The sequence below is a fragment of the Danio aesculapii genome, chromosome 11, assembly GCF_903798145.1.
Source record: "Danio aesculapii chromosome 11, fDanAes4.1, whole genome shotgun sequence".
NCBI lineage: Eukaryota > Metazoa > Chordata > Actinopteri > Cypriniformes > Danionidae > Danio > Danio aesculapii.
The window spans coordinates 26,739,454-26,766,972 of NC_079445.1; the positions used below are offsets into that span (position 1 = coordinate 26,739,454).

Below are 27,519 nucleotides of genomic sequence, written 5' to 3' on the forward strand. Positions count from 1 at the left end.
GACCAGACGCAGAAGATCAAGAGGTGGAAGAACACAACAGGAGCGCCTCGTCTTTATTATTTTAAAAAGATCATTTAACACAAATTATTTCGGTAAGAATATGCAAAGTACATCAGTTCACACAAATGTATTTTACACACAACACTCTCGACGTTTGCAAAAATGCAGTGGTTTTCTAAGTGTAACAGAGGGCAGGATGATTGTGAGCCGTAAGCAGCCGACATAGTTTTGTTTAAATGGGCAAAACGCAACTAGCCAGGCATTTGTGCTTTTACGTGCAATGGTTATATTGTTTTGATGTCTGAAAAGTGCTGTGTTTATATGAAGAAATGAGAAAGTATGTTCGAGCTTTGTTTCTGCTGAAGACGGCATCAGTCCATTTGCGGTGGCAGATACAGACGGCGCCATTTTGTCGTCTCGCTGGTTTTGAGGTTTGAATGGCTTATGACGCCATGCCATGGATGTTGTTGTTAACTCTATTTAACTAAATAATATTAAAAATCACAGTGCTGTGTTTTAAAGCTATGCTTGCCCATTTTTGTTGTTTCTGCTATACTTTTTTATTTAAGTGGTTCCTTGTATAAGCACGCTGCAAACGTATATTAATTGCGCATTTCATCTTAAACGTTGAATCAATTTTCTAGGCGTATTTTAGCATCAGCAAAGAAAAAAACACGTTTATTGTGATATTGGTGAGGTTTTTTTATGCAAATCTTGTTAAAAGTGTTGCTGCAATGGAAATGAATAATTGTGTATATGATATTTTCAAACAAATTAATAGGCATCATCCCTGAAGTCTTATTGTAAGGATTTGGGTTTAAGTAGGTTGGCCTAAATGTATTTAGGTTTGTTTACATGGTTTTTGGCCTTTGGCTGTGACCTGTAAGGTTTGGCAGAATTCAGGAGGCATTGATGCTCATGTATTTCTGAACTGTGTGGTTTCTGAACACTGAGAGCTATACGTTTTTTAGGTTTCTGGTAGAAAGTACTTACATGCATCTTTATTAAGCAGTTCAGCTCAGAATTAAAATTGTATAATTTGTTTTGCTTTCTGTTTCAGTCAGAACTTTGTTGCATATCAAAAAATGGCATAAAACTGAACCATAGACTGATTATTTTAATTTTAAATTTTGGATTGCACGGACGGGCCAGTAGTCTTTCAGTTGGAGATACTGATTTAGATGTGGCAGTTGAACTCTTATTCACAAACTCAGATTATAATTGAGATAATATTCTTGATTTGATCCTTGATTAAGTCAATATAATATTTAATAAAAATACTATTGTAATACTATTTGTTGAAATAAACATCCTTTTAGAAATGAAATGATTTATAATAAAAAGGTGTATAAATTGTTGCCCACCTCTCCTTTCATTGAATGGACACATTTGTTTTCTTTTTTAAATTGTCATGGATATAGTTGGTGGCTCATTCTGCTGGCTTTGGTGACCCTTTACAATGAGTGGAATAAGCTGAATGTCAGTGAGTTGAAGGTAAATCTCTAGTATGGTAGAGTAGAAAGATTTCTAAACATTTGCTGTGGTTTATAGTCAAACAGGCTTTTTTTGGTCTTTGCTATGTTTAAAGTTCAGATTAGAGATGCATAAATTGGGATGTGACAAGCTCAAGCTAGATGCATTTAGAGGTGTTGTCTAATTACGTATTTTACACATTATTCACAACTTGTCAGATTCTGCTTTACTACATGGAAAGTCTCAAATTGTTTATGTAGCTTAATATGCTTTGACACCTCTTATATTCTTTTTCACATTTGAAATGGGAAATGTTCATGAATGTGTTTAATGTGTGATGCTGTTTAATGTGGATGTTTGCTGGGATTCATGAAACACATGACATGCATGCGTTTAAATTTTTAATGTGTATGGCTTTTGCGAAGCAGCTGGCCATCCTCTGCACAAGTGGTGGATTAATATTTTTTTTTTGCTGAATCACAGTATGTACTAAATGGGCTGGAAATGGCTGGCACTGAATGGTTTTCTTGGAGACTCTCATGGGTACACTTCTAATGCTGTTTACATATATTTCCCTCCATTTATTCTTTTTATTACAGTCAAGAATTGATTTTAAATGATTGCCGTCAGGATTGGCTTGGGTGTCCTGTGCATCTTGTAACGAAGCAGCACGTTTAATACAGGTAAGCATTTGCGGGATCTGTCCGTTAAATATTTGGTGTAGAATTGCCTTTCTTAATGGTCTAAAAAATAAATAAAACATTGAGAGAGAAAATTTAATTTAGAGTGTAGACATTTTTATTGTTGTCTAGAGTAATATAGCATTGTAATATTTAATATTTGGGAATAATTTACAATATCCTTTTTTGTTGTCATAATATATAATATTAATGCTTTGTGGCACAATAGGAAATTTGTTGCTAAATTTTCTTTTCGGGTTATTGCAATTTTAAAAAAGCTAAGTGGTTCTCATGATTCTGGAGAAATGAATCATTTCTCTTGGTGCTTGCCTCATTATGAATTAAAGATTGGAAATTAAGTTATGAATTGCCTTTTGTTTTTAAGAATGCTTATGCATTAATCACAGATGACCAGAAAACAATGGAAATTCATTGGCCAAAAGGTGTGAGAATCTTGTGATTCAAGACAGAGAATGACGGAGAGTTTTCTGCACCCTTGGTTTTTTTTTAGTCCTCATCACGGGTGCCCAAAGCACTGCTCCACTTTTTTGACACCAGATTTGGTTTATCAGCTCATTAGGAAAAATCTCAATTAAGTGGACATGGTTATATAATATAACAAAAAAATTCCGGAGTAGAGCTGCATGATTCTGGATAAAAGTAGATTTATTTATTTTTTGCTTTGAAAATATATAATGATTGCCCTCTATAGATTTTTATTTTTAAAGAAATATTTACCCATTTGCATCATGTTTTTAACCAAGATGTCAATAAAATAAGACCATATTCTAAGCGCTTTCACTTTCTGTAGAGTACCACTCATGTCAGTGGGAAAAACATTCATGCAAATCAGTTACTTAGCACAATTTACAGTCTTTGACGGAGCTCTTACAAAGTTAAATGATCACCCTGTGCAACAAGCTGGATGTTAATAAAACCAAATACGTCATTATGCAACATAGTACATGAAGACAGAATTTATGTTTTTGTACAGTAAGCTGACTCCTTCCACACCATTTTGTCACGTCTTTCCGCATGCTTGGCAACGTATAGAAAATGTATGTGAAGACGTGTGACCCCCCCTTTATGCTTATCTCCTGAACTTGACAGTATAATTGGCTGATTTGTGCAGCTCTAATCTGGAGTGATATGGATCCTTGTGAAAAACACTTGGCTATGTCTGTTGAAATACCATGGCTATTGGTATTTCCTTATTACAAAAGACCTCCATATTAATGTTGTTAATGTTAATTGTTAATTTGGCATAATTGAAAATTTTGACTTTAGTTCTCTTTTAACCGCAGGCAATGGCATGTTTATCAATGTTTTATTTAGTGAATGGATGTTTAAAAAAAGTGTTGTGTTTTGTTCAGTTGAGTCCATGTTTTCTTTAGATTCTGTTGTGTACTAAATTGTTGTTGCATGCGATAAAGTGAAATGCAGTATGCTTGTATGTTTTGGCTACAACGGTAAAACCACTAAATGGTGTGTTGAGCTAAGAATCTTTGTTTCAAATGGGCTTTGCTGTTTAAAAAAATCAAGCACTTTATTTTGCTGTTAACATTATTTGTTTTGTTCTTACATTATTTTTTATACTTGCCGTTTATTGTTTTTGTGGTTTGAATGCTGGTTCTGTGTTATCTTTTTACATTTACCATAGCCTCACAGTCGTTGCCTTCTTTCATCTACAGGTGTGTGTTGTTGCACCTCAGCATGGCTGTGGTCATCCGTTTGCAGGGTCTCCCCATTGTGGCTGGGACTATGGATATACGCCATTTCTTCTCTGGATTGACTATCCCGGATGGTGGTGTGCATATTGTAGGGGGTGAACACGGTGAGGCTTTTATCGTGTTCGCCACAGATGAAGATGCAAGGCTTGGAATGATGCGCACAGGGGGGTCAATCAAAGGTTCAAAGGTGTCTTTGTTGCTGAGTAGCAAAACTGAAATGCAAAACATGATTGAGCTGAGTCGTAGGCGCTTTGAAACTGGTAGCTCAGATGTTGCCGCAGGAAATGGCAGTAGGCCTGGGCCACCTGTTAGTACTGGTGGAAGTGGAAGGGGCAACTTGACTACCACAGCACAAGGGTTTAGTAACACAACTTCTACTACTTCCACAACAGCAGTGTCAACACATGAGCCTGTTAGCAACAAGACTGTCCCTACCTTTTCGACCACAACCATGGGCAGCATGCCCCCAAACTTTAATAATTTCACCAGCCCAAGTCTTAGTTTGGGATCCACAATGACAACAGCAATGTCGTCCTTGAATTCTGTACCTCCCCCAATTCCTCCGTTGCCCGCCATGCCAACACTACCACCAATGCCCCCTATACCAGTACCACCACCAGTATCCGCATTGCCACCAGTACCAACTGTTAATCCACTAACATCAGTGCCTCAAGTCCCTCCCATTGCACACATGCCTCACCTGTCTGCACTTCCACCATTCAACCCAGGCATTCCTCCACCTGTTGGCCCCCTCCCTGGTGGTTTAGCTGCCTCTGGTCCACTGTCTCTCGGAAATTCCAATCCAATGTTCCTGAATCCATTAAACCCTCTAAACCCCCTGAACCTCCAACCTCACATGAAATCAGCCATTACAAACCCAGATGACTTTTACGTTCATCTACATGGCCTTCCTTTTTCAGTCATTGAACATGAGATTAGAGATTTTTTCCATGGACTTGGAATCGAGTCTGTTCGTTTGCTCAAAGACAACTTGGGTAGAAACAGTGGCAGGGCATTGGTTAAGTTCTACTCGCCACAAGAGTCTTTTGAAGCCCTGAAAAGAAACGCAGGAATGATAGGCCAAAGATACATTGAGGTTTCTCCAGCTACAGAGCGACAGTGGAGAGAGAGTGTTGGACATTCTAAAGCAGGTGGAGACGGTGAACACAACAGACATCGGCGCAGAAGCGCTAATTCGCCAACACCCTCTAGTGGCGAGCGAGCCAGATCCCGATCTCCTCACAAACTGGACTATTGTGTATATTTGAAAGGACTGCCATATGAAGCAGAAAATAAGCAGATCTTTGAGTTTTTCAAAAATCTTGACATTGTTGAAGATAGCATTTACATTGCTTATGGACCCAATGGCAGGGCAACTGGTGAGGGATTTGTTGAGTTTAGAAATGAAATGGACTATAAAGCTGCTCTTGGATGCCATATGCAGTACATGGGTAGTCGTTTCATACAGGTGCATCCAATCACAAAGAAAAACATGTATGAAAAGATTGATGCCATTCGCAAGCGAATGCAGGGCTCTCAGGGTGATCAGAAGAGCAGTTCTGGAGGGGGAAAAAGTGCCAAGAGTTGCGCTCACATAACCAACATTCCCTATAACGTGACAAAAAAAGATGTTCGACTGTTTCTTGATGGCATAGAGTTGTTTGAAGAAAGTCTTAAGGTGCTAGTTGACTCTAACGGTAATGGTCTTGGCCAGGCTATTGTGCAGTTTAAGTCAGATGAGGATGCACTTAAAGCAGAGAGGCTGCATAGGCAGAAATTGAATGGCAGGGATGCCTTTGTTCATTTGGTTACTTTTGAGCAGATGAAAGAAGTTGAAAGAAATCCTCCTCCGCAAGCAAAAAGAGGCCAGAAATCCCAACAAAATGCCCATGCTCATGTCCATTCACATCTCCATGCACATGCCCATGTTCAACCCCCAGCCCAAGTTCCCCAGGCACCTCATGCTTTTCCAACAATGACAGGCGATGAGTTCAGTTTTCTAAGAAATGCAGTAGGGACTCTTGGAAATGGTCCTCCTTTTGTTAACCCATTTGTTGCTCCAGGTAATGGTCTGACATGTCCACCGCCTTTGCCACCACTTGGCACAACTTTGGCTGATGTCTCACTTGGTGTTCCACCACCTATGGTGGGAGGACCTCTGCCTGGTCCTGTTCTAGAGCACCCTGGTTTTAGACCCACTATCAATACGGCACCACCTGGTTTTGTTGGCGCACCAGAGCCTTTAAGGGTGATCCCACCATTTGATAATGGGTCTTCTCGTAAAACAGTCACTCAAAATCGCACTGGGAATCAAGGCCAGAGGCCACCTTCTGAGACTCTTAGAGGACCATCCCCTGGTGGTCCAGGTAATTCAAGGCCTACAATTGTCAAAATTCAAAATATGCCATTTACTGTGACTGTTGATGAGATCATCGATTTCTTCTATGGCTATCAAGTTTTGCCTGGTTCTGTATGCTTGCAATTCAGTGATAAAGGTTTGCCCACTGGGGAAGCAATGGTTGCTTTTGATTCCCATGATGAAGCTATGGCTGCTGTTATGGACTTGAATGATAGGCCCATTGGGGCAAGAAAAGTTAAGATCACTTTGGGATAAAAACAAGAACTTTGTCATCGCAATGTGTCTTCTTTTGACACTGTTTTCTGAAAAACTGCCTAATCTTGTTGTTTTTATGTACAGAAGAAGAAACTGACAAGTATTAGATTTTTTTTTCCATGGCCACATAATTTATCCAAGAATGTAGTTAAATGAAGCATGACATAACTGAGAAAAGACTTTTTTATTTTAAAACCTCAAACAGCATTGAGTTTAAGACTTTAGGCCAATAATGTGTTTGTTTGCATATGCAGATCTTAAAAAGGGGCATCTTTATAGTGGTATGTATGTTCAGGAGAGTTTAATAGCTGCGCAGAGAATTAGTTGGCAGATATGCTTACATCCCAGATTTATTGTTTTGTATTTGTGCTCAAAGTTTACACATCTGTATATGCTCCATGCCGAGTTTTCTTGTGAGGTAAAGAAAAAAGTGCTGCCATGCATTGATGAATACATGCTCACACTTCAATTTCAATGTTTGCTCTCTGCTGCAAAGTTTTTTTCTATGTCAATAAAATGCAAATGTCATGTCTTTATCATTTTCTGTTGCTGTCATGTTGGATTGTGCTAAAAGCCCAATTTCAAACCATGAATTCATTGTAAATGCTAGGCGGAGATGAGAAGCAATTGCAGCATTGTAATATTATGTATATGAAAGCATTTTACTCTCTTTGCTTCGCTGTCTTCATAATATGTTGCTGTGGTGTTTGATAGCTTTCTTTTCTTTTTTTGGAGGTTTGGCTTGTTTTAAAATGTCAAAAATGGATTAGTTGTTATACTTTTTTTTTTTTTTGACATTCCAGCGCTTTTCTCTTGTAAATATTTTCAGCTGAACTATTTTGTCAATAAAATGCCATTCCTGAAATGATGACCGTTTAAAGGTATTGTATTCTGTCCTGTCCTTCTTTTTCTTTCAGTTCAGATTTTAACAATAAAATGTTTTGCTTTTGACTTTCTTGTTTCTCATATTGAACTGTATATGTATAATTGAAATATTTTTTTCTTCTAAAGATGTGTCTCTTGTTTAGATCGTTGTTACAGTATTGGATAATCAACCTTTTACAACAATGTATTATATTACATATTTAGAGCAGGCATTATTATTAATTGTTTCAGATTTTATGCTATCAGCATCTGAGGTAAAACAAAAAAACATCATGCAGGTAAATTGGTGGATGTGGTGGAAAAATGCATCGTGAGCGTAGATAAATTAATTTAGCTTGTATTCTGGTGAAAAACACAGGCTAGATTTATTGTTCCCTCATGCCTGAAGCATTACCCAGAACCTATTTTAATTGTGAATGGATCAAAAATTCATGAAAAGGCCACAGGTGGCTTTAGGAAGGCAATTTCTTTATATAAAGATGTTAAAGAGGAAAAAACGACTTATGAAAATTGCTTGTGGAATGTCTCATTGTTTTGGCCATGGTTTATGATGGCAAATAAGGTCTTGCATAAAAGCTTTTAAGAAGATTTTCCAAAAGCACGTGCTTACAGTTTCTCCTGGTTTTCAAAGAGTTCTTTACATTCTCTGTGCATTTCTGTCAAAGCAGGTCAAGTTGGATTGCTCTCAAACGCTGTTTTTGATGCTTTAAATTTGCTTGGTCTTTTCAGAAGCCCATAAGTTCACGGTTGTTTATTATTCACAATTTTTTTTATTTGGGTTGAGCTTTTGTACTTTTTGTTCTAAAACACTTGAGTGGTTCTTGTGCTTTGTGGACTGCATATTTTGCTTTGTGCCTTTGATGCTGAGCCTTGTTTCCTGATTAACATGTTAATGCTCAGGTAAGTTCAAATAATGGACTTTAGTACTGTTATAAAGTACCTGTGAGAATTTGAATTCATTTCAGATTTATTAAGGTTGGCTTTTTATTGTTTTGAAAAGAGTGCATTGTGTGGAAGAAAAATTGGAGAGATTTTGTGGAGGTATGCAATTGAAATATGGTTGTGTAAACAAAAGTACTAACATTGCTTTGTTGTGGTGATTACATTTAAACTGATGTTGAGGAATAACCCTCAAGGCATCTATGATGTAGGTGGCTTTTTTATTAATATTTAAAATGGAACATTAAAGAATTTGTAGCTGAAAGTGCTGTCATTGGTGTTTTATAAAATGTAAGTTAAAATTTCCTGCACTTAGGTGTGAAAAAGCATTCAGGTAAAATAAAATTAACACATGCACTTTTAAATCGGTATGTTGAGAACTTTAAAGCTAAATGATGTGTGTGTCAAGAAACTGAACATTATCTACAGCATTACCTTTATTCCAAACCTCACAGCACATTGTCCTAAATACGTTCAAGTCTACTGTGCGTTTCTTGATGCATCTAAGATGTATGTATTGGTGCAGACAAGCATATGAGCTTATGCTGTTTGTTTGGCAATGGAGAGTGGGAAAGTGTGAATTTTATTGTTTATTAATAAACAAAGATTGACATTTTCCCAAATTTGTAAATTATTATTATTGGACAGCAAGCTTGCTCTCCTGACAAGTATACATGTATGGATTTAAAGCTATCAATGCTGTTAATTGAGTTTTTTTTTTAAACTACTAGTCAACTATCATTTCGTAGTTTTAATTAAACTATCATTTCACCTTATTTGATCATAATATTTCGATGTGCAGCACTATACAACAGTACTAGCTCTCATTAGATTTGTTTTACCAATGGTATAATGGTCATATAACATTAGATTTGAGTCCTAAACATATTATAAAACACAGTTGTGAACTGACCTATAGAGTCCAGCATGGACTAACCTGGTAAGAGTAAAATAAATGAATGACGCTTAAAGGAACGCTTTGTTTGGAAATAGACTAATTTTACAACCTGGAGTTATTTAGTTGAGCTTTATTCCATAATCCATTCAGTTAGCATGAATTATACCAATTATATACATAAAATGAACATTATTACAGTAAAAACAATCTCGTTTATACTACAATGGAGTTCAATGATGAAAACACTAGTCGAGCTGCTCCTGCCTTTGCCTTGATTTGCTCACCAATATCTTCTGAGTTGATTTTTGTCAAGTGACATTTTTAACATTTTAAAAGTCTGATTTAATTACAACGTTTAATTTTAGTTCACTCTTTTTGTAGCCCAGCAATAAAAGGTTTACGTTCAAATCAAAATAACAATCTCTTGCCAAAAGCATTCAACCCAACCACATCCATCATTCTTGTCTTTTCAGATAGAATGGTGGCCTATTTGGGGCATCTCTGCATTAGACCATTAGCATTTCACTCAAAAAAAAAAAAAAAAGCTTTGATAATTTTTCTATTTAAAGCTTAACTGTTCTGTGTTTATATTGTTTATTAAAAATGAGAAGTTGCTGTTTTCTAAGTTGATATGGCTAGGAACTATATTTTCATTTTGTCATTATAATAAAGAAACTTTGCATTAGCAATAATATTATGCAGTGCCTAAAAATAGTTAACAGCTAGGTTAAAGCACTGTTTAATATCATTGCACCAGCTAAAAATTTTTTTTAAATAAAATCAGTGTGCCTGCTGTATCCATGGCATGGCATTAAAGTTCCTTGATTATAACGCCTGAATGTGAGTATAGATCTTAGCCATATTGACCTAGAACATAGAAACTTTTATTTTTACATCAATCTAAGTGCACAATGTAACGATAGAAGAGTCAAGGTTTAAATGGGGAAATTAGCAAAAGTCTTCTTTTTTTTTAGCCAGATGCTAATAGTATGATTCAATGATCTATGCTAAGCTAAAAGTGCTCCCTTCAGACTCTGAATTTGGCTGAATGGATTAAAATATGGCAAAACTCAGGTGTTTATCCCTAGGAGAGCTGTAAAATTGGCATTGATGACCATGCCCACCTAGCAATTTTACATCTTACCATAAACATCTAAACCTAGACATTTTGATTAAAGCAAAGATAAATTTGGTCTGTCAGTGAAATCTAACAGACATTTAAGAACAGCCCAAACTAGAATAGTCATCAAATACGCAGCTAAGACCGACTTCTTCACTGACTGCTTCAGATGTAACATTGTTACAAGTGTTGTCTGTTAGAAAACTATATTGGAGAGTATTAGGGTCATGAATTTCGATCCAAATGCAAATGTTTTATCATTACCAAAAACAGTACAGTTTTAAAAATTGTAAGTCTTCTCTTCTGTAAATTTGTAAATCATCAGATCACTGATAATAACAACCACACTAACCATAGTTTTAAAAAAAGTAGCTGCACTTTTTACTTACTTTCTATTGCATTTCTATATTCATGAAAAAAATAAGGAGGTTAAGTATAAAAAGCACAACCCTGCTGAACCCCCCCATCTTAAACCAGCCTAAGCTGGTTTTAGCTGGTAGACCAGCCAGGTTTTAGAGGGGTTTTAGCCATATCCAGGCGGGCTTAGCTGGTCAGGCTGGGAGATGACCAGCTAAAACCGGCCTGACTAGCCTAGCTAGGATGGAAGCCCAGCCCAACCAGCTAGTCCAGCTTCAACCAGGCTTGACAAGCTGGTTTTAGCTGGTCAGTCTGACCAGCTAAGACAAGGCTAGAAATTACCAAAACCCCTCTAAAACCAGCCTTCCAGCCTAGGCTGGTTTAAGCTGTTTTTATTTCAACTAGAAACTTATAAGCTGTAGTAAATATAATTATACTGCATTACTCCATTAATGTACTTCACAAACATACAATTCCCTCTTTATGTGCAAATTTTATGCCAATGATTCACTTTAGCATTACTCGTTATATCATTGTAATAGTTGGTTACTTGTGGTTAATGTTTCCTATTCTTTGTGTCTTAGGCTAAAATAAATCCCCCAAATAGGCATTGTTATAAAAACAATGCTAAGACAACAGAGCTAGCGACAGCCTTAATAAATTAAGAACATACAATTCCCTCTTTGTCTTAATTTTATGCCAATTATTCACTTTAGCGTTACTAGTTATATCATTGTAATTGTCATGATACCATTAATTTACGTTATGATGCTATACCAGCTGAAGTATTGTGATACCAAGTAGTGTTGCGATACTGTAATTCATAACTCTGTGAAATAGAGAAAATCTATGAAGAAAATTGTCAAAAATACTATATTTGTTATAATAGGCTTACTTGAATTGAATTCATAATTCCCTTATTGAAAAAAGTATTTGCACATCACTTCATCCTTTGTAGATAACTGACCGACAAAAAGGCCAATATTAGGCTATATGAAGTGGTCAAATTGTTTTAATGTTTTCTTTTTTTTTTTTTTTTTTGTCTTATCAAACATTTCAGTGTGTCGTTCTTTTTAAGTGATTGTAGCGGTTGTTGTAGCTATTCAATCATTTGACTGAAACAAAAATGAACTGATTCAGATGTGCGTTCGAACTGAAAAGTCAGAAAACGTGCAATAGGCTACCAAAAAAGGCGTGAATTCTACACCATTTTGCAACCTTAAAGGGCTCCACAGACTACTTCAATAAAATGGTCTATCACAAACGTGTGAGCATTTTAGTGACTTTCCACACGCAATATTATGTATTGTGGATTTACCGTCAATGACGATACTGCCGTTTACGAAGTACTTTGGCACCGTCAGTATTTTGGAGCCATAGTATCACGATATTACCATAGTAGCGGTAAACCGTGCAACCCTAATTGTAATTGTTGGTTACTTGTAGTTAATGTTTCCTATTCTTTGTTTGTATCTTAGGCTTAAAAAACACATGAATATGAATTGTTTTAAAAATGCTTAAACAATAGAGCTTGTGGCAGCCTAAAACTTTTTTCTACAAGATACGGGTAATATTTTTATTTTGCTTACACTCAAAATGTTGATAACTTTACTTTAACTCTCGCATATTATGGATCCCTAAGCCCCTTACATCCTGGACAGGCTGATTTTATTTAGTTTTAAACAAAGACTTTTTGTTTATATTGTTTAGCAATATTAAGAAGGAAAAGACTATTAATTTGCAGCAGATATTGGTATATTTATAGCAACATATGCAGTGTTTGAGCATTTTTGCAAAATGATTTGGCACAGTTGGGGGATGCGTGTTGGCATGGAGACAGCTGTCACACAAACATGCTCTCCAAGCAAGTGTGTGTGTGTGTTTAACCAGTTACCACAACTGGTTCATTAAAACCAGTTGAGATTAGTTACTACCCTCTGAAAAAAATAATATCATATGATTTGTTACGGTAATGGATAAAGTGAGAGTTGTATTGTGTTTTAATGGAAAGCGAATTGATTTCTACCGGTAATTGTCAATCAACCACAGGGTTCATTTTTGTATGTCCATTTAGTGTCTACAAATTTTCCTTTTAGAGATGGTTTGTATTATTGTAATGGTATTTGCTGTTGAAACCGTGTGTGTGTGTGTGTGTAAGTGAAAGTGTTCAGTTTTTACGCTGTTGCTCATAGACTGATATTTTGTGGTTTTGTTTACTTGTTTAAACATTTGCTGTTGAAACCGTGTGTGTGTGTATGTGAGAAAGCGTTTGACTTATTGCGCTGCGATGCTGTTATACACAGACGGTGTTATTTTGTGGTTTTGTTTACTTGTGATTTTTGTGTGTGTGTGTGTGTGTGTGTGTGTGTGTGTGTGTGTGTGTGTGTGTGTGTTTTGTAGTTTAAGGCGTAAGGTTAACTGTATTGTATTCAGCGTAATGAGTCAGTCCACGTTGGTTTCAGGCTGCGAGTCTGTGCTCTGCTGCCGGCTGGTGTTGTGATTGACAGGAGTTCAACCAATTGCGGCGTAGATACTTCTCCACCGACCAATAGCAATGCACGTCTGGAACGGAACCTAATGGGAACATCATTCTCATTTTATATTACATGAACGTGTCAGACAGGGTGGAGACGCTAGTAGTAGGCAGTTTTGGTGCACGGCATATCCGAGCGGTTTCAACAGTTCGACAGTTATTAAAGGGTATGATATTTTTAGATTCCCGGACGCATTTGTCAGCTTGTACTGAGCGGGTTGTGTGTGTTTTTGTTTATGTGCGGTGCGTTGTACGTTCTTTATGTAGATGTACTTAAATCGTGTATGTAATGGCACATTAAAGGCGTGCCTTCCAGAAAGTCCTGTTTTTGTACATTTTAGATCCCCAAATACGACATTAAGCACTTTGTTTGCTTATTTTGCAATGATTTCAAAGCGTAATCCATGGCAATGTAAAATGTAGCATGTATGATTCGAAGGTTGTTGAACTTTTGTTTGACTTTACCGCGGACAGAAGCTTATTTCACTTCCTCACGTTCATTAAAGCGGTTTCAGCTCGAGGCCAAATCTTCTTACACGTTTGTATCTGTTGTGGGTTTTTTTCAGATGGCCACTCAGTGTGTGTCGAAAGTCGAGCTCTCCATCTCTTGCAGTAATCTCCTGGATAAAGATGTTGGATCTAAATCTGATCCTCTCTGTGTTCTGCTGCAGAGTGTCGGGGATGACAAATGGACCGAGGTATGCGATTTAAACCTGAAAGTGCAGTATTTTAAATGTTGTTTAAAACATTTCTTTGTATAATAACTAATTCAGTTTGCTTAAGCCATACCACAAAATATCCCCACACTTTTTTTGTCCTTTTTACCTCCCATGTACCTACTATGGTGATTGCTGTTGTCAAACATTAAATCCTTTCTGCAACTAACCCTCACCATAATCTGCATTAACCATATGATAAATACATTTAATTAATATTACTCAGTAGTTAAATCAATATTTACACAACAAGGACCCCTTAAAGGGATAGTTAATCCTAAAATGAAAATGTATTCACTCTTACCCTCTCTGGAATTGTTTCCAGACCTTTGAGCTTCTTGTGTTGAACACAAATTAAGACGTTCTGAAGAAAGCTGAAAATCTGCAACCACTGTTGGAAGTCAATCATTACAGTTTTCCAGCTTTCTTCAGAATATCTTGTATTCCAAAAATTAAAGTCATACAAGGTTTGAATGATGTAAACTGTGAGTAAATTATGACATCCCTTTTAAAATGGTGTAACCACATAATAATTCTTTTGCAAGGAAATGGTGGAAATAATGATTAGAAATTGTCAAATGTCATTGTCATTCAGCATAATAAAGTTATTTATGTAATAAAGTAGAATTCTATTCTCTACATATTAAAATGTATCAAATAACCAATTGTTAAATTCAGGTTTATTATTTTGCATTAAACTTATTTCAGCTAAAAGTATAAAAGTACATTAAAGAATAGTAAAGTAACAGGTAATTCATTATTTATTATTAACTTAAATGGATTTAAAGATGGTATTTATTTGTTCAGAAGCACTAAAGTCAAACAAGGCAGTTCAATTCATTTCACAATTTCAAAAGAAATACTAATAAAAGCTTTCTCTTTCATTTCAGTTGTATGCCTCCGTCATAAACCGATAACACATCAGCAGAAAACATTGAAATTATTAATTTCTTCACTTTAAATGTTATGGCCTTTAAAAGAATAGTTGTAAGGGAGTTTCACTTCATTTTTACCAGCGTACAGCTATTTTTAAACAATCAGTTAATAAGTCAAAGTAGTTTTTGTTGGGTGATATTGATTATTTACCGTTACATCTGGCTCAATTGTAACAGAGACAAACCAGGTAAATCGTAAAAAGAAATGATTTATTATGAAAATACATAACTAACAAAGGGTATTTAAAGCAACCAAAGTCAGTATAAATGGGAGTCAGTGGTGAAGAGCATGTGCATGGTAGTGAACTGAGCTCATGATCCAAAACAGAACAAAATAATCAAAATGAGAGCCAGGAGAGTCAGACTAGAGGCTCTGCAAATAACAAAAGCACAACTAAAACAACCAGGTCCAACACGGGTCCTAACATTTCCCGAAACACTGGTGCATGTCTAATATTTAGAATTATTTGTATGACTTGTAATATGTTATTATTGCAGGTAGCACGCACAGAGAGAGTGAAGAATTGCCAGGATCCCCAGTTCTCCACAAAACTTCACATTGACTACTACTTTGAAAAGGTGCAGAAGCTAAAGTTTGGCGTCTATGACATCGACAACAAGTCTGTGGACCTCGGTGATGATGACTTTCTGGGAGGCTTTGAAGGCACTCTTGGACAGGTATGTATTGTGAGGAGCAAAGCTTTTGTTAGAAATTGTATGACATGAATAATTGTGCTTTCAGTTTCAACCATACACTAAGATAACCTGATGGTTTTGATTGCACTCCAATTGTCACAATAGATCGTGTCAAGTAGGAAGCTTACCAGACCACTTCAGCTAAAGGCAGCTAAACCAGCTGGGAAAGGCACAATAACGGTAAGTGTTCTTAAACAGACTTAAGTCTGTATGCAGCTGATTTAAGGTGGCCCTAAAGCGGGTCTGTGTCTGCTTTAGTGTAAAGATGGTATGCCGCATTAAACAGGTAATGTAAACACACATTTTTGAAAATGTATGCCACTTCAGGTTTGGTTTTTGTGCCGTCTTTGCTGTGTAAACATGTTAAAACAGATGTTTCTAACATGGAAACACTGATAGAAGTCTCGCAACGTTCCTGGTGAATGTCTTTCTGGTGTCATTATTTGAAAGAATTTGCATTTACAGTATCTATGGAGAGTTAAATGGCTTCACAAAAATGATTCATTTGCATACAGAACAGTTTTTAACAAGTCACAATAACATTTGCATATCTGAATTCATGTAAAGTTGGTCATTCATTTATATCATCCTGTAGCTATAATTTTTTTGTTATTGTAGCAAGTTGTATTCTACTTCAGCTCTGCCAGTTAAAATGTTTTCTGTGTTTATTCTAGCAATGTTGTGTAATTTTTTTCTTTTATGTAATGTATAGATTACAGCTGATGAGGTGAAGGATAACAGGGCTATTGTGATGGAGATAGAAGCCAAAAACCTGGATAAAAAGGTAAACAACATCATCATTTACGTTGTTGCATCTTCTAAGAAGCCATTGCTCTTTAGTTCATGTATTATTGCACAAAATCATTGTAATATTTGAAGTTAAAGACAGTTATATGATTACCAGTTTAGTGTTATATGGAATATCCATCAATGTTTTATTTTTTAGGATTTGTTTGGAAAGTCTGATCCATTCTTGGAGTTTTTCAAGCAAGATGAGGATGGGAAATGGCAGCTAGTGCACAGGACAGAGGTTTTCAGTGACTTATTCACTCTGAAAAAATTATGTTTGTTTGCACATGCAGATTTTGCTGACTTTCTTTTATTAACCACTGTAGGTCATTAAGAATAATTTGAATCCATCTTGGAAAAAGTTTACTGTCTCCTTGCACACATTCTGCAGTGGTGATCTGAACAAACCAATCAAGGTAAATACATAGTGTTATTATCCCCACTAACATGTGTATTGGTCAGGGAATCTTGTCAGTATAAAAAAAAAAATTCTCTACAGTTTTTTTTTTTAATGGTTTGTGTCCTGTACATTTATCTTTAGGATAAAAAGGCATTTGGTGGATCTGTCTCAAAAATAATGTGGAATTTATATATATATATATATATATATATATATATATATATATATATATATACTACTGATCAAAAGTTTGGGGATGGTAAGATTAGAATTGTGCAGTGTTTGCAGTCTGAGTCTAATATTGCCATTTTTATTGTTCACAATTTTTTACTTTTTACATGTTAGGTAAGTTAAAAAAAACATTTACAGTGCTCTGCATAATTGAGTACAGCCCATTTTGAAAATGAATATATATATTTTTTGTTTCTCAGTGAATATAATCAATGTATTTTGGTGCATTTAAACAAAATCGACTTATTAAACGGATATTTTAGTCACTAAACATATTTAGAAATTTAAAGATAATACAATTAAATTCAAGCAAAATATTGTAAAATTTTTTTATTATAACAACACAAAATTTCAACTAAATTTTTTTCCTTTTTTTTTTTTTTCTTTTTTTTTTCCCTCCCCTCTTTTTTTTAATTTGTATTTTATATTGTTCTATAACATAAATTTGGCTGTACTAATTTTTGGGCTGTTATCATAAGTTATTTTGTTAGATAAGCTCCTGATTTGGCTTTAGTACAAACTAATCTAATGTATATGTACAAATATAATATTGTATATAATATAATTAATATAATAGCTTTCTATTAAAAATATGAATTTAAAAGAGAGATTTGTGAGGTGTGTACTTACAAATGCTGAACACTGTATGTATTTATATATATTTATGACAAATACATTACACATTAAGGGTGCATTTATTTTATTAATACTACTGAACTTTAAAAAATACAATTTTTAAATTGCCATTTTTTTAGGGTTAATAATTAAGTTTGGCGGGGGTTTTTTCTCGAAGAATTTGCTTCATCATCTCGAAATTCAGGATCAGACTCTGCTTAAGCATATATGGGCTTAAGCATATAAGCATATACGTTTTCCACAATTGTCATAATTCCTCAAGTGCTATTGTCCAGGGAGTTAGAAGTTTGTTTACTATGTGAACTGTTATCCAATTATAGCAGTCGACGTTTCCTTCAATGCAGCCTCCCCATAAAATCTGATCGACTGTTGAACCAGTCTCAAAACCAGAATAGAAAAAAAGCTTAATCAATATTTGTGATGTTTTTGGATGTACAATCATTAGTAGACCCCATACAAAAGTATAAAATAATTGAAAAGGTCAGTTTACGACCCCTTTAAATACAAGATTTTGGAAAAGCATTTAATATTAATATTATTATTATTTTATTTTTTTCTTCTTCCTCTTCCACCTCTTTCTTCTTCTTCTTCTTATTGTTATCATTATTTTTATTAATGTACAAATGTTAAAATCTAAAGTGACATTAAATCAGTTTAGTGGTCATTTGCAGAATATAATGACTATTTCTTAAATACGGACCCCAAACTTTTGAACAGTAGTGTACACAAAAGGTCAGATAAAAATGCATACTATTAAAATAAAACATTCAAGTACCGTGTTTTGAGAGGATAAAGACACCATTAGTTTCAGTTTTTCTAGTCTTTAGACTAAAGTTTTGTCTAATTGCTAGGTAACTTGTTACGATAAGGATGAAGACACAAGCTCAGACATGATAGGAGAGTTGACCTGCACCACCGCTAAGCTAATGGAGGCTAAAGACAATGCGGTGAGCAGGATGCATGTTTGTCAGTCTTCCCTAAACAGCTTTCTTTCTCTTTCTGTTTGTCTGTCTGTCCGTCGCTTTTTGTTTTAGGTTGAGTGTTTTGATTATGATAGCGATGGCTCTCATGATCTGATTGGTGTGTTTCAAACTAATGTGTCAGATCTGCAGAAAGCAGTTCATGGCTCACCGGTGAGACTCCTTCACTGATCCAGGCTTGCTTTTTGCCCTTGTTTTAACAGTAGATCGTTTCCTTTTCATCACATAAAAATGGTTTCTGCGGATGTTATAAAGGTCCTCCACAGTTTAAAACCTAAAAAACATTTAAATAAGAATAGATTGTCTTAAATTCATAAAGACAAAACATTAATTGTATTTCGCTCAATATTTTTGTTACAATGCAAATAAGCTTAAATCACAATGTTCAAGACAAAATTTAAAAATGAAGTAGTTATAACAAAATTAAGTGTATTTATGCTTAACAGAACAAATGTTTGTCAGCAAGTATATAGATTTACTATTTGATATGTTGATAAGATTATACTTCTACTCATGTTCTTGTTTTAATGATAAAGCTGTCTTATTTTAATGCATTAATATTTTTATATTCCATACGCATGTCTTTTTAAATTTGCATCCCAAATAAATTTATCTGGATTTAAAAATCATTGCATTGGAAAATAAGATGAGGGAGAATATCACTTTCTAATAGTGTTGTCAGAAGGTGTAGTAGAAGTTATTTTCTTTATTTTGTTTTAGGAGCAAACCTTTTTTTGTAAAGATAAATTCAGATGTAATGGAGATGAGTGCAAGTATGTTTATTCAAACTTTGGTGTGTGCTCCCTATACATTTTTATTTAGAAACAAACACATTGACACCCAATTTTCATGACTTCAAATCAAAAACTTAAAATGAACCATCATAATGCCTGCAGAAACCATGTATACATTTCCATTCTATTTACTTTTATAATTTCTCTGAGTTTTGCTGAAGGATGTAAATGAAGAGAGCTTTCATTTTTTTGTAGGTTGAGTTTGACTGCATTCATCCAGAGAAGCAAAAGAAGAAAAAGAGTTATAAGAACTCTGGAGTCATCAAGATTAAAGATTGCAAGGTTTGAACAACCTTTGTGTAACATAAAAAAAAACAAACCCTCTGTTCTTTACATCTGATTGCAGAATAGTTTTACAGTAATTGTAATAAATAATCCCCACACTGTCTTTCAGCTTGAGACGCAGTATTCATTTCTGGATTATGTGATGGGAGGTTGCCAAATTAACTTCACGGTAAGATCAGTAACTGTGCAAATATTTGCTTTTAAAAGCAGGTGGTTTTTCTTCATATTAAATGAAGTAATTAATGAACCTGATGCAGAACATTTTTGTTTGTAAATATGGGGTTGTATAGATTAAGCTGTAAAGCATCTGTGAATATTGTTTGCTTTTTAGGTGGGCATTGACTTCACTGGCTCAAATGGAGACCCCCGCTCACCTGACTCTCTGCACTATCTCAACCCTAATGGTGTGAACCAGTATCTGTCTGCCATCTGGTCTGTTGGCCAGGTGGTCCAAGACTATGACAGGTAAAAGAGGGATTCTGTCTATAGAAATGCCACCAGCTATGAAACTAAATGGCAACATTCAGTCAATGTTTATTCAGAGTTGTGTATTGAAATTAAATTGTAAAAACCAATAATTACCCCTGCAGCCCCGCTCTGATGTATTAGACTCATCAGAAGTGAAAGTAAAGACATTTATATTGTTAATATATGGTTACTATCTCCATTAAATTTCATTGGTTATAAGTTATAACTACTCAATAACAGCAATAATGTTAAACAGCGATTAGTAAAATTATCACATCAATGAGGTTGATTTGTAAAGCAATTATTTTACATTACATTTATATTTGAAATTATTTGCTCTGTATGTTTAAATTCAGCATGTTTTTTTTGGTAGCAGTGTATTGGAGTAATTTTATCTGCTATTAATTAATTAATTAAATTATGTGTTTGTTTTCTGTCTTGTTTTGTAGTGATAAACTTTTCCCAGCCTTTGGATTTGGTGCCCAAGTGCCTCCAAACTTCCAGGTTAGACCTTATATGTTAGCGCTGCATAATTCTCAATAAATGGAGAGTCACTACATATGCATGTATTGTGATTATGTAACACTTGAGGAAAGAAATAACAACTAAAAAACAATAGTAATGGAGATTTAAGTTCCAAACATGTAAATTACTTGAGGTTCTGACAGCTTCTCTCTGTATATTTTTATTATTTTGAGTTTTATGTAAAAAAATATTTGATGGAATGAAACATTTGCTAAAGACTTGTTTTATTGATAGATGAATTGGCATTTTATGAATGATATCAGGATTAAGCAGTCACTTGTCACCTACTGCCTTAATGAGTTCATCGACCTAATGCATTCAAGTGTCAGAATACTTGTGGTCCTTTATAGTTTGGTGGAACTATAAGCTATTATCCCAGTAGAGTCGCACAAACCCAAATTTGAATGTTGTATTGTGATCTTTGTACTTTCAAAGGTTTAACCAGTCTTCAGTATAATTTCGGTTTCGCATCTTAAACAGGGTATCAACTGTGCAATTTGAAAGTGGAAGTAAAATCGAGCGTGCATTCAGATGAAATTTCAGTACAACAGATGTTGATATACTGATAGACTGAACAGCCATTGTCATTTAGGAATAAGATTGCATTGGTGTATCAGTCTATATTTTGATCTTTAACATTAGTTACTTTCCCTGGTAATTAGTTGCTTTTACAATGATGTAATTCAGTTACCCACTCAGTTACTATTTGTGAGAAGCAACTATATTAACTATATTTTTTCAACGTACCCAACACTGATCTTAATTTAACCTTAACATTTTTTAGGTGTCACATGAGTTTCCATTGAACTTCAACCCAAATAGCCCATATTGCCAAGGTGAGAGTTTCAGTTAATTAAAATGCATCCTAATTTAAAGACATCCTAATTTCTAATGTTTCTCTGACGTGCTGATGGTTCATACCATGCAGGAGTGGAGGGCATTGTAAACGCTTACCGCTCAGTTTTGCCTCAACTCCGCCTCTATGGACCCACCAACTTCTCCCCCATAATAAATCATGTGGCCCGAATTGCATCTGGAGCCGCCCAACAACCAAATGCAGCAGTGAGTTACTAAAAGAAGCATCTTTTTTTATGTGTACTGACATTTGTAACAGGATGTTCTTTGATGGGTATTTTGTTTGATTCTGTGGCCTTCAGTGGTGTATTCAGCATCAGCACTATGTATGTCTAATGTTTTTTCCCTCTCTCATTGGTAATCAGCAATACTTTGTGCTGTTAATCATCACTGACGGAGAGATTACTGATCTCGACCAGACCAGACAATCCATCGTGAACAGCTCCAAACTGCCCATGTCCATCATTATTGTGGGTGTGGGTGAGGCAGACTTTAAGGCCATGGAGTTTTTGGATGGGGACAACGGAGTCCTCAAATCTATAACTGGAGAGCCAGCGGTCAGAGATATTGTGCAGTTTGTGCCCTTCAAGCAGTTTGCCAATGTATGAACCTCTTCTTTATTATTTTTTTAAATGAAACAACATGTGTATGGTTTCAACTCTTTAAAGAGATTTAATCAAATTGGTTAAAGTGTTTTTGACACCCCTATAAACAATTTTTGATTTTTTTTTTAAATGATAACCTATTGACTAAAACATCTTAGAGGCAGACATACACAGTACAAATTCTAATGGCCAGATCATATGCCTACTGATGCTAAATGGTTGGTCTGCTGTTTACAGTTTGTCAGACACTAAACAAATAGCAATGTATATCCACTGGTATGATCAGTAACAATGGTGTTGGTTTTACTTCTTCAGTTTGATTTTAAGTCCACATCCTTGAAGTTTAGAGAGCCATGAAAAGTTGCTTTGCTTTCAAAGCACAATGAGCATGTTTACATGGACACCAATACTCCAATGTTTTATTACGATTAAGACAGTAATCTAATTAAGAGTCTACCATGTAAACAGCGATATTTTAAAAAATATTTTATTTATTTTTGATTAATTTAATCTGATTAAAGTCATAATCGAACTAAACAGAAATCGAATTAAGACATGTGGAGTATGCCGAGTTTAGTTGCAGTGCAGTACAGACATGTAAACACCTTAATCAAACTATTCTCAACGTTTTGTGATGGGATATTTCAAACACACACAGCTGTTTGACACTTCTCGGCACCTATTGAGTCAAAAAAGGACCACAGAGACACTTGCATGAAATGTTCATGAATTAAAGTGAAAGTGCCAAACTGCAGTTAAAGTCGAATTAAAAATGAAACCCAAAATTACATGAAAGCAGAAGGAAATGTGGATAGCGCGGTTATGCAATGACGTTAATCGAATTATGTGCTATAACATATAAAATGGGATCATGAAAGGAACATTCAAAAAGCAGTTCGTGTAAACGCCTTAATTATATTATTGTCTTATTCAGATTAAAGCAAATAATTCGATTACTGATGTCCATGTAAACTTAGTCAGTGTCAACAACACAAACTAAACTCTTCCCCTCCCTCTGGTGTAACTATAGTGTTTGAAGGTAAAAGTAGACATCATTCACCTTATTTTCTATTGAAAAGCAGCTTTATTTTTTTTTAAATTGTGATATGAAACCAGGTGTCCTCAGGGTTATAAAGTCTTAAATAAAAAAAAAAACATAATTAAATTCACTGAAATATGATGTTGTAAGTCTTAAATCATTTTAAATGGGTGTTAGTTTTCCTTCATTCATGTAAAGCTACCCAAACGGTACAACTAACAATCCATCTAAAAATGTTTAACCAAAGTTACATTTATTAGCTATATTTACTTATATATTCACTTATATGTTATAATTATCTCTCCTAAATTCTAACATTTGTTTAAAAGTTATCCTAGTATTTAAAGCTAATCGGTGAGGACCTGGACAGACTTTTGTGCATTAATTTAGTTTTAGTTGTTTTTTTTACAATGAAAGTTATGCGGAAAAAATATCTGTATGTAACTAGAGGATTGACACCCTATTTAAAATATTGTGTAAGAAATTGCTAAATTAGAATTTTAGTAGTGCGAGAAAATCTTTAGCACTGACCATTAGGGAAAAAAAACTTAGCATTTTGCCCTGTTTAAGTCTAAAATTTCCTGCATAATAGCCTTAAAAATGTCTTGAGTCTTAAATTTGACTTTGTGAAACCTGCAGACACTCTGTAAAATAAGCATAATATGGGCATGTCCACTCTTTCCTGTGGTTCATTGCTGTCAGTACTTACACCGTTCCTCTTTTTGCATTTCAATTTCTCTTTTAGGCTCCTAAAGAAGCGCTTGCTCAGAGCGTTCTTGCCGAGGTGCCATCTCAGCTGGTGACATACTTCAAAATGAGAAATCTGCCTCCTGTCAACCCACCTTCACCGACAAAATAGACACAGGCTTGCTCTGAAGACTGAATCATATGTATCTAAATGCATAGGAGTTTAAGTGTAGATCACCACTAGAGGGAACCACAGCTCCGTGGAAGAACTCGTAGAAAGACCACTTATATTAATTTCAATTTTTTTATGAATTATGCAATCATTTTATTTTCATATATTTCTTTAATCTTCCAGGATTAATATTATTCCTTACTATTCTATTCCAACTGGAAAAGAGTTCCTTTTTTACAGAGCTATTTTTCTGTGAAGTTGCATATGACATATATGTCATGCTATAGTTTACGCACACAGATGCCTTGATTTGCTTCAGCCAATATTTGAAATCACTTGCCATGCTTTTGGCGCACACATATGCAAAATCTCAATCAGGAATGCTGGTTTATGAAATCGCTGCACTTTCTGCTGTATAGTAGTTATCAAAGCAAAGTGAATGATACTCATTTACCATCTGCGCTGAAATAAATAATCATGCTACCATTATAGAGACGATTAGTAGCTAGAGACATACCAAAGAAATCATTGCATGCCTTTCACTAGCAAATTAGAGCTTTCAGAAACTTTAATAGAATTATATTGCCAATATGATTGTCGTTTTGACCAAGCTATATAACATTCATATACTACTTAGTATATAAAGTATGAACAATGACAGAGTTAAATAGACTTTACTGTTACAAAGCAGAGAGTTAGGGATCATAGAAATGCCATATCAGATTTGTTTTTCTAAACAGCTGTAGTTATGTTGAGGATCTAGAGGTTTTACAGTATCCTTTGTGCCAAGAAGTATCTTTTAAAGATTTGTTTTGAATGCCAGAAATTATGTTGTTCATTTGATTCCTCTAACACAAATCTTTGCACCTTAATCGCACAGCAAACTCAATCTGCATATGTATGTATGCTCGCACTTGCCATGTAAAGCCTTATGGGACCATTATCCTGTTTAAAGCGTCTTTTTTTAATGTAGTGATTTAAAGGGAATGGGTTTATAATCATGTTATGAGCAGCCATTGGTTTTTCCTAATGATGAAATCTAATGTTTACACTGCAACATGTTCAGTTCTTCAGAAGCCATTGTAGTTATTACACTGCTTTTTATAACTGTTGAAAAGAAATAAATGACCTTATTAACACACATTACATACTTGTTTGTGTGCTTTTTTTTGGGCACACAGAATGTGTGTGTGTTCATATGGATTGCCCCACATACAATCGTTTTATTTAGTGTATTAGTTAAATCTATTTATCCAATACCTGCTTGTATTAGTTAAATCTATTTATCCAATACCTTTTGGCTTTTTAGGTGGTCATTGTTCAACCTAGAAAGGAAACTAGTCATTATTTACTTGCCCTCATAAGAAATTTATTAGTGTTTGGGTGAAAAATGAATGTGTTTTTGGTCAAATCTTAGAAAATTCTGTTCTTCTGTGTTTTCACCAAGAAACTAAAATGTTCATAAAGAAAGACACCCATCTGAAGTGGTTTAATCCAAATCTTGAGTAGAGGCACTATTACTTTATAGGACAAACTGATTAAATTTAGACTTGTATTCAAATATAAACATTGATCAGTGGCCAATATTTGCATCTTCTATAGTCTCATAAGCTCCAGTAAGTTTGCTTGATACGCGAGAACCAATGAGGTTCATTCTTGCCTGGCACAACAGATTCATTTCATTTGACATAAGATAAGAACTACAGGTCCATAGCCAGGGGGTAAATAACCAATAGAAGGCTTTAAAACTGTTGTGCCGGGAGGTGCACTCTTGTCGTGAAATGCACCCCCTCTGAAATGTGCATCTCTTAACTGAATTTAACTTAAAAGGGTGGTCCAGAGGGTATTTTTAAGGCTTGTGTTTATAAAATGCAAAGCAAAGTGTGCTCATGCTTTATTTGTGAAAAATCTATTTATATATATATATATATATATATATATATATATATATATATATATATATATCTTTGATTCATATACAGCTACTCAGCTAACATAAAAACGACAACCATATTTCCTAGTTCCTCTGAAAGGCCCACCCTTAAGAGGCTCTGATTGGTCAGCTAACATGTGCTAATGTGCTGTGATTTACATATCGGTTCCATGTCACCCGGAAGCATCTCTGCTATAACGTTACAGTGTATATGGCCACGCCCCTTCACCTGAAGAGGTTTATGACATCATTAACCCGGATGTATTTTTTTTTTTGTAGTCATGAAACTTTGTTAGCTGTAGGCTTTGCCAAGCTAACTCTGTAAAAGCCAATGTCTCGCTTTGCATTGAACTATGAGCGTCTTACATTCAGAGATGTTTATGTTCACAAAGCTACATTACACAAACTAAAGTTTAAAATATGATATCGTAGTGGACCACCCCTTTAAAAAATATATTATTAGAGATATGACACTAATGAGAGTGGGGACTGAGAGAGTTTCATGAATGGAACCCTTTCCCTTACAGAAGATATAAAAATAAATAGATTGACTTGAAATACAATACAGATGAGATTAAGTAAATTGTTTAATGTGTGGTTTAGTTTAAAACAGCTACAACAATTTTGTGTTCCATGTAGACTAAATCAAAGTCTGTTTAAAACCCACTAAAATTTAGGCTGCACTACAGTCAATATTATTATTTTACATTTTTTGTAAGCCTAGTGCGTTTTAAAATGCGTTTCACTTCTTCTCCTTTATCCATCAAAATAATAACCATTTAGAGGTTAAATCAATTATGCCCTTGAAAATTTTAAAATGTAGACTGATAATGCTAATGAAATCTATGAGGGCGTGCATTTTGTGGTAGTGGTGCATTTCTCGGCACAGCAAAGACAAATTAAATTTTTTTGTATTATTCAAATGGACAAATTCTGACTGAGGAAATGAGATTGTCAGTTAGTAATTTGCTTATAGGCTACTGTTTTGTTTTGTAAGTATAAACAGATTTCTAATTAGTTTTTTTTAAATTAAATAATGGATAATAAATTTGTGTTTTAAATTTCTGTATTCAAAATGTTTAATTTGACACTCTAATCTTATAATTCTTTTTATAAAACTGTAATAACTTAATTTAAATGCACATCTGTAAATTAACACTTTGGTAAAATTGTATAGGAAGCACTTGACAAAATTGTAGGAAATATTTTTGTTGCATCAAAAAGTGTGGTTAAGATCATCATCTGACAAGATTAGTACTTACAATGTCACGAAAATGCAGTATTTGAACCTCATAATTTAATAGAAAATGAAGCAAATAACTGCATAAAGGTCTACTTTTTGAATTAAAAGAGCCAACCCTTTCAAAAGGCTGGCTACGGGCCTGAACTTCAACTCAAAGATAAGGATTCTGTAGATTAAATTTTTTTGTATATTGTAAATGTACTCATTATTTGTGGAAAATTCGTATTACAAAAGTAAATGAGCATTGTAAAAAAAATTTCCCCTAGTCAAAAAGCGGAACATTTTCATCAAACTCATTTGT

The 27,519-nt window shown here is 34.7% G+C and overlaps 2 protein-coding genes across 5 annotated transcripts; both read left to right on the plus strand.

The window, feature by feature from the left end:
• Positions 1-25,188, plus strand: cpne1 (copine I). Of its 4 annotated transcripts, none has more exons than XM_056468493.1 (16): positions 1-92; positions 13,796-13,927; positions 15,379-15,558; positions 15,682-15,756; positions 16,289-16,360; positions 16,523-16,606; positions 16,692-16,781; positions 18,667-18,765; positions 19,602-19,688; positions 19,801-19,860; positions 20,023-20,156; positions 20,609-20,663; positions 21,469-21,520; positions 21,613-21,746; positions 21,905-22,141; positions 23,929-25,188. In XM_056468493.1, the coding sequence occupies exons 2-16, from the start codon at positions 13,796-13,798 to the stop codon at positions 24,040-24,042; spliced, it is 1,605 nt and encodes a 534-aa protein (XP_056324468.1). In that variant the 5' UTR covers positions 1-92; the 3' UTR covers positions 24,043-25,188. The 4 variants fall into 4 exon arrangements, with proteins under 4 accessions (XP_056324468.1, XP_056324469.1, XP_056324470.1 ...); XM_056468494.1 differs by lacking the exon at positions 1-92 and adding an exon at positions 2,074-2,156; XM_056468495.1 differs by lacking the exons at positions 1-92; positions 18,667-18,765 and adding exons at positions 13,291-13,396; positions 18,484-18,579.
• On the plus strand, positions 2,074-7,362 carry rbm12 (RNA binding motif protein 12). The gene is made up of 2 exons (XM_056468491.1): positions 2,074-2,156; positions 3,845-7,362. The coding sequence occupies exon 2, from the start codon at positions 3,867-3,869 to the stop codon at positions 6,495-6,497; it is 2,631 nt and encodes an 876-aa protein (XP_056324466.1). The 5' UTR covers positions 2,074-2,156; positions 3,845-3,866; the 3' UTR covers positions 6,498-7,362.
• Positions 25,189-27,519: the final 2,331 nt, after the last annotated feature.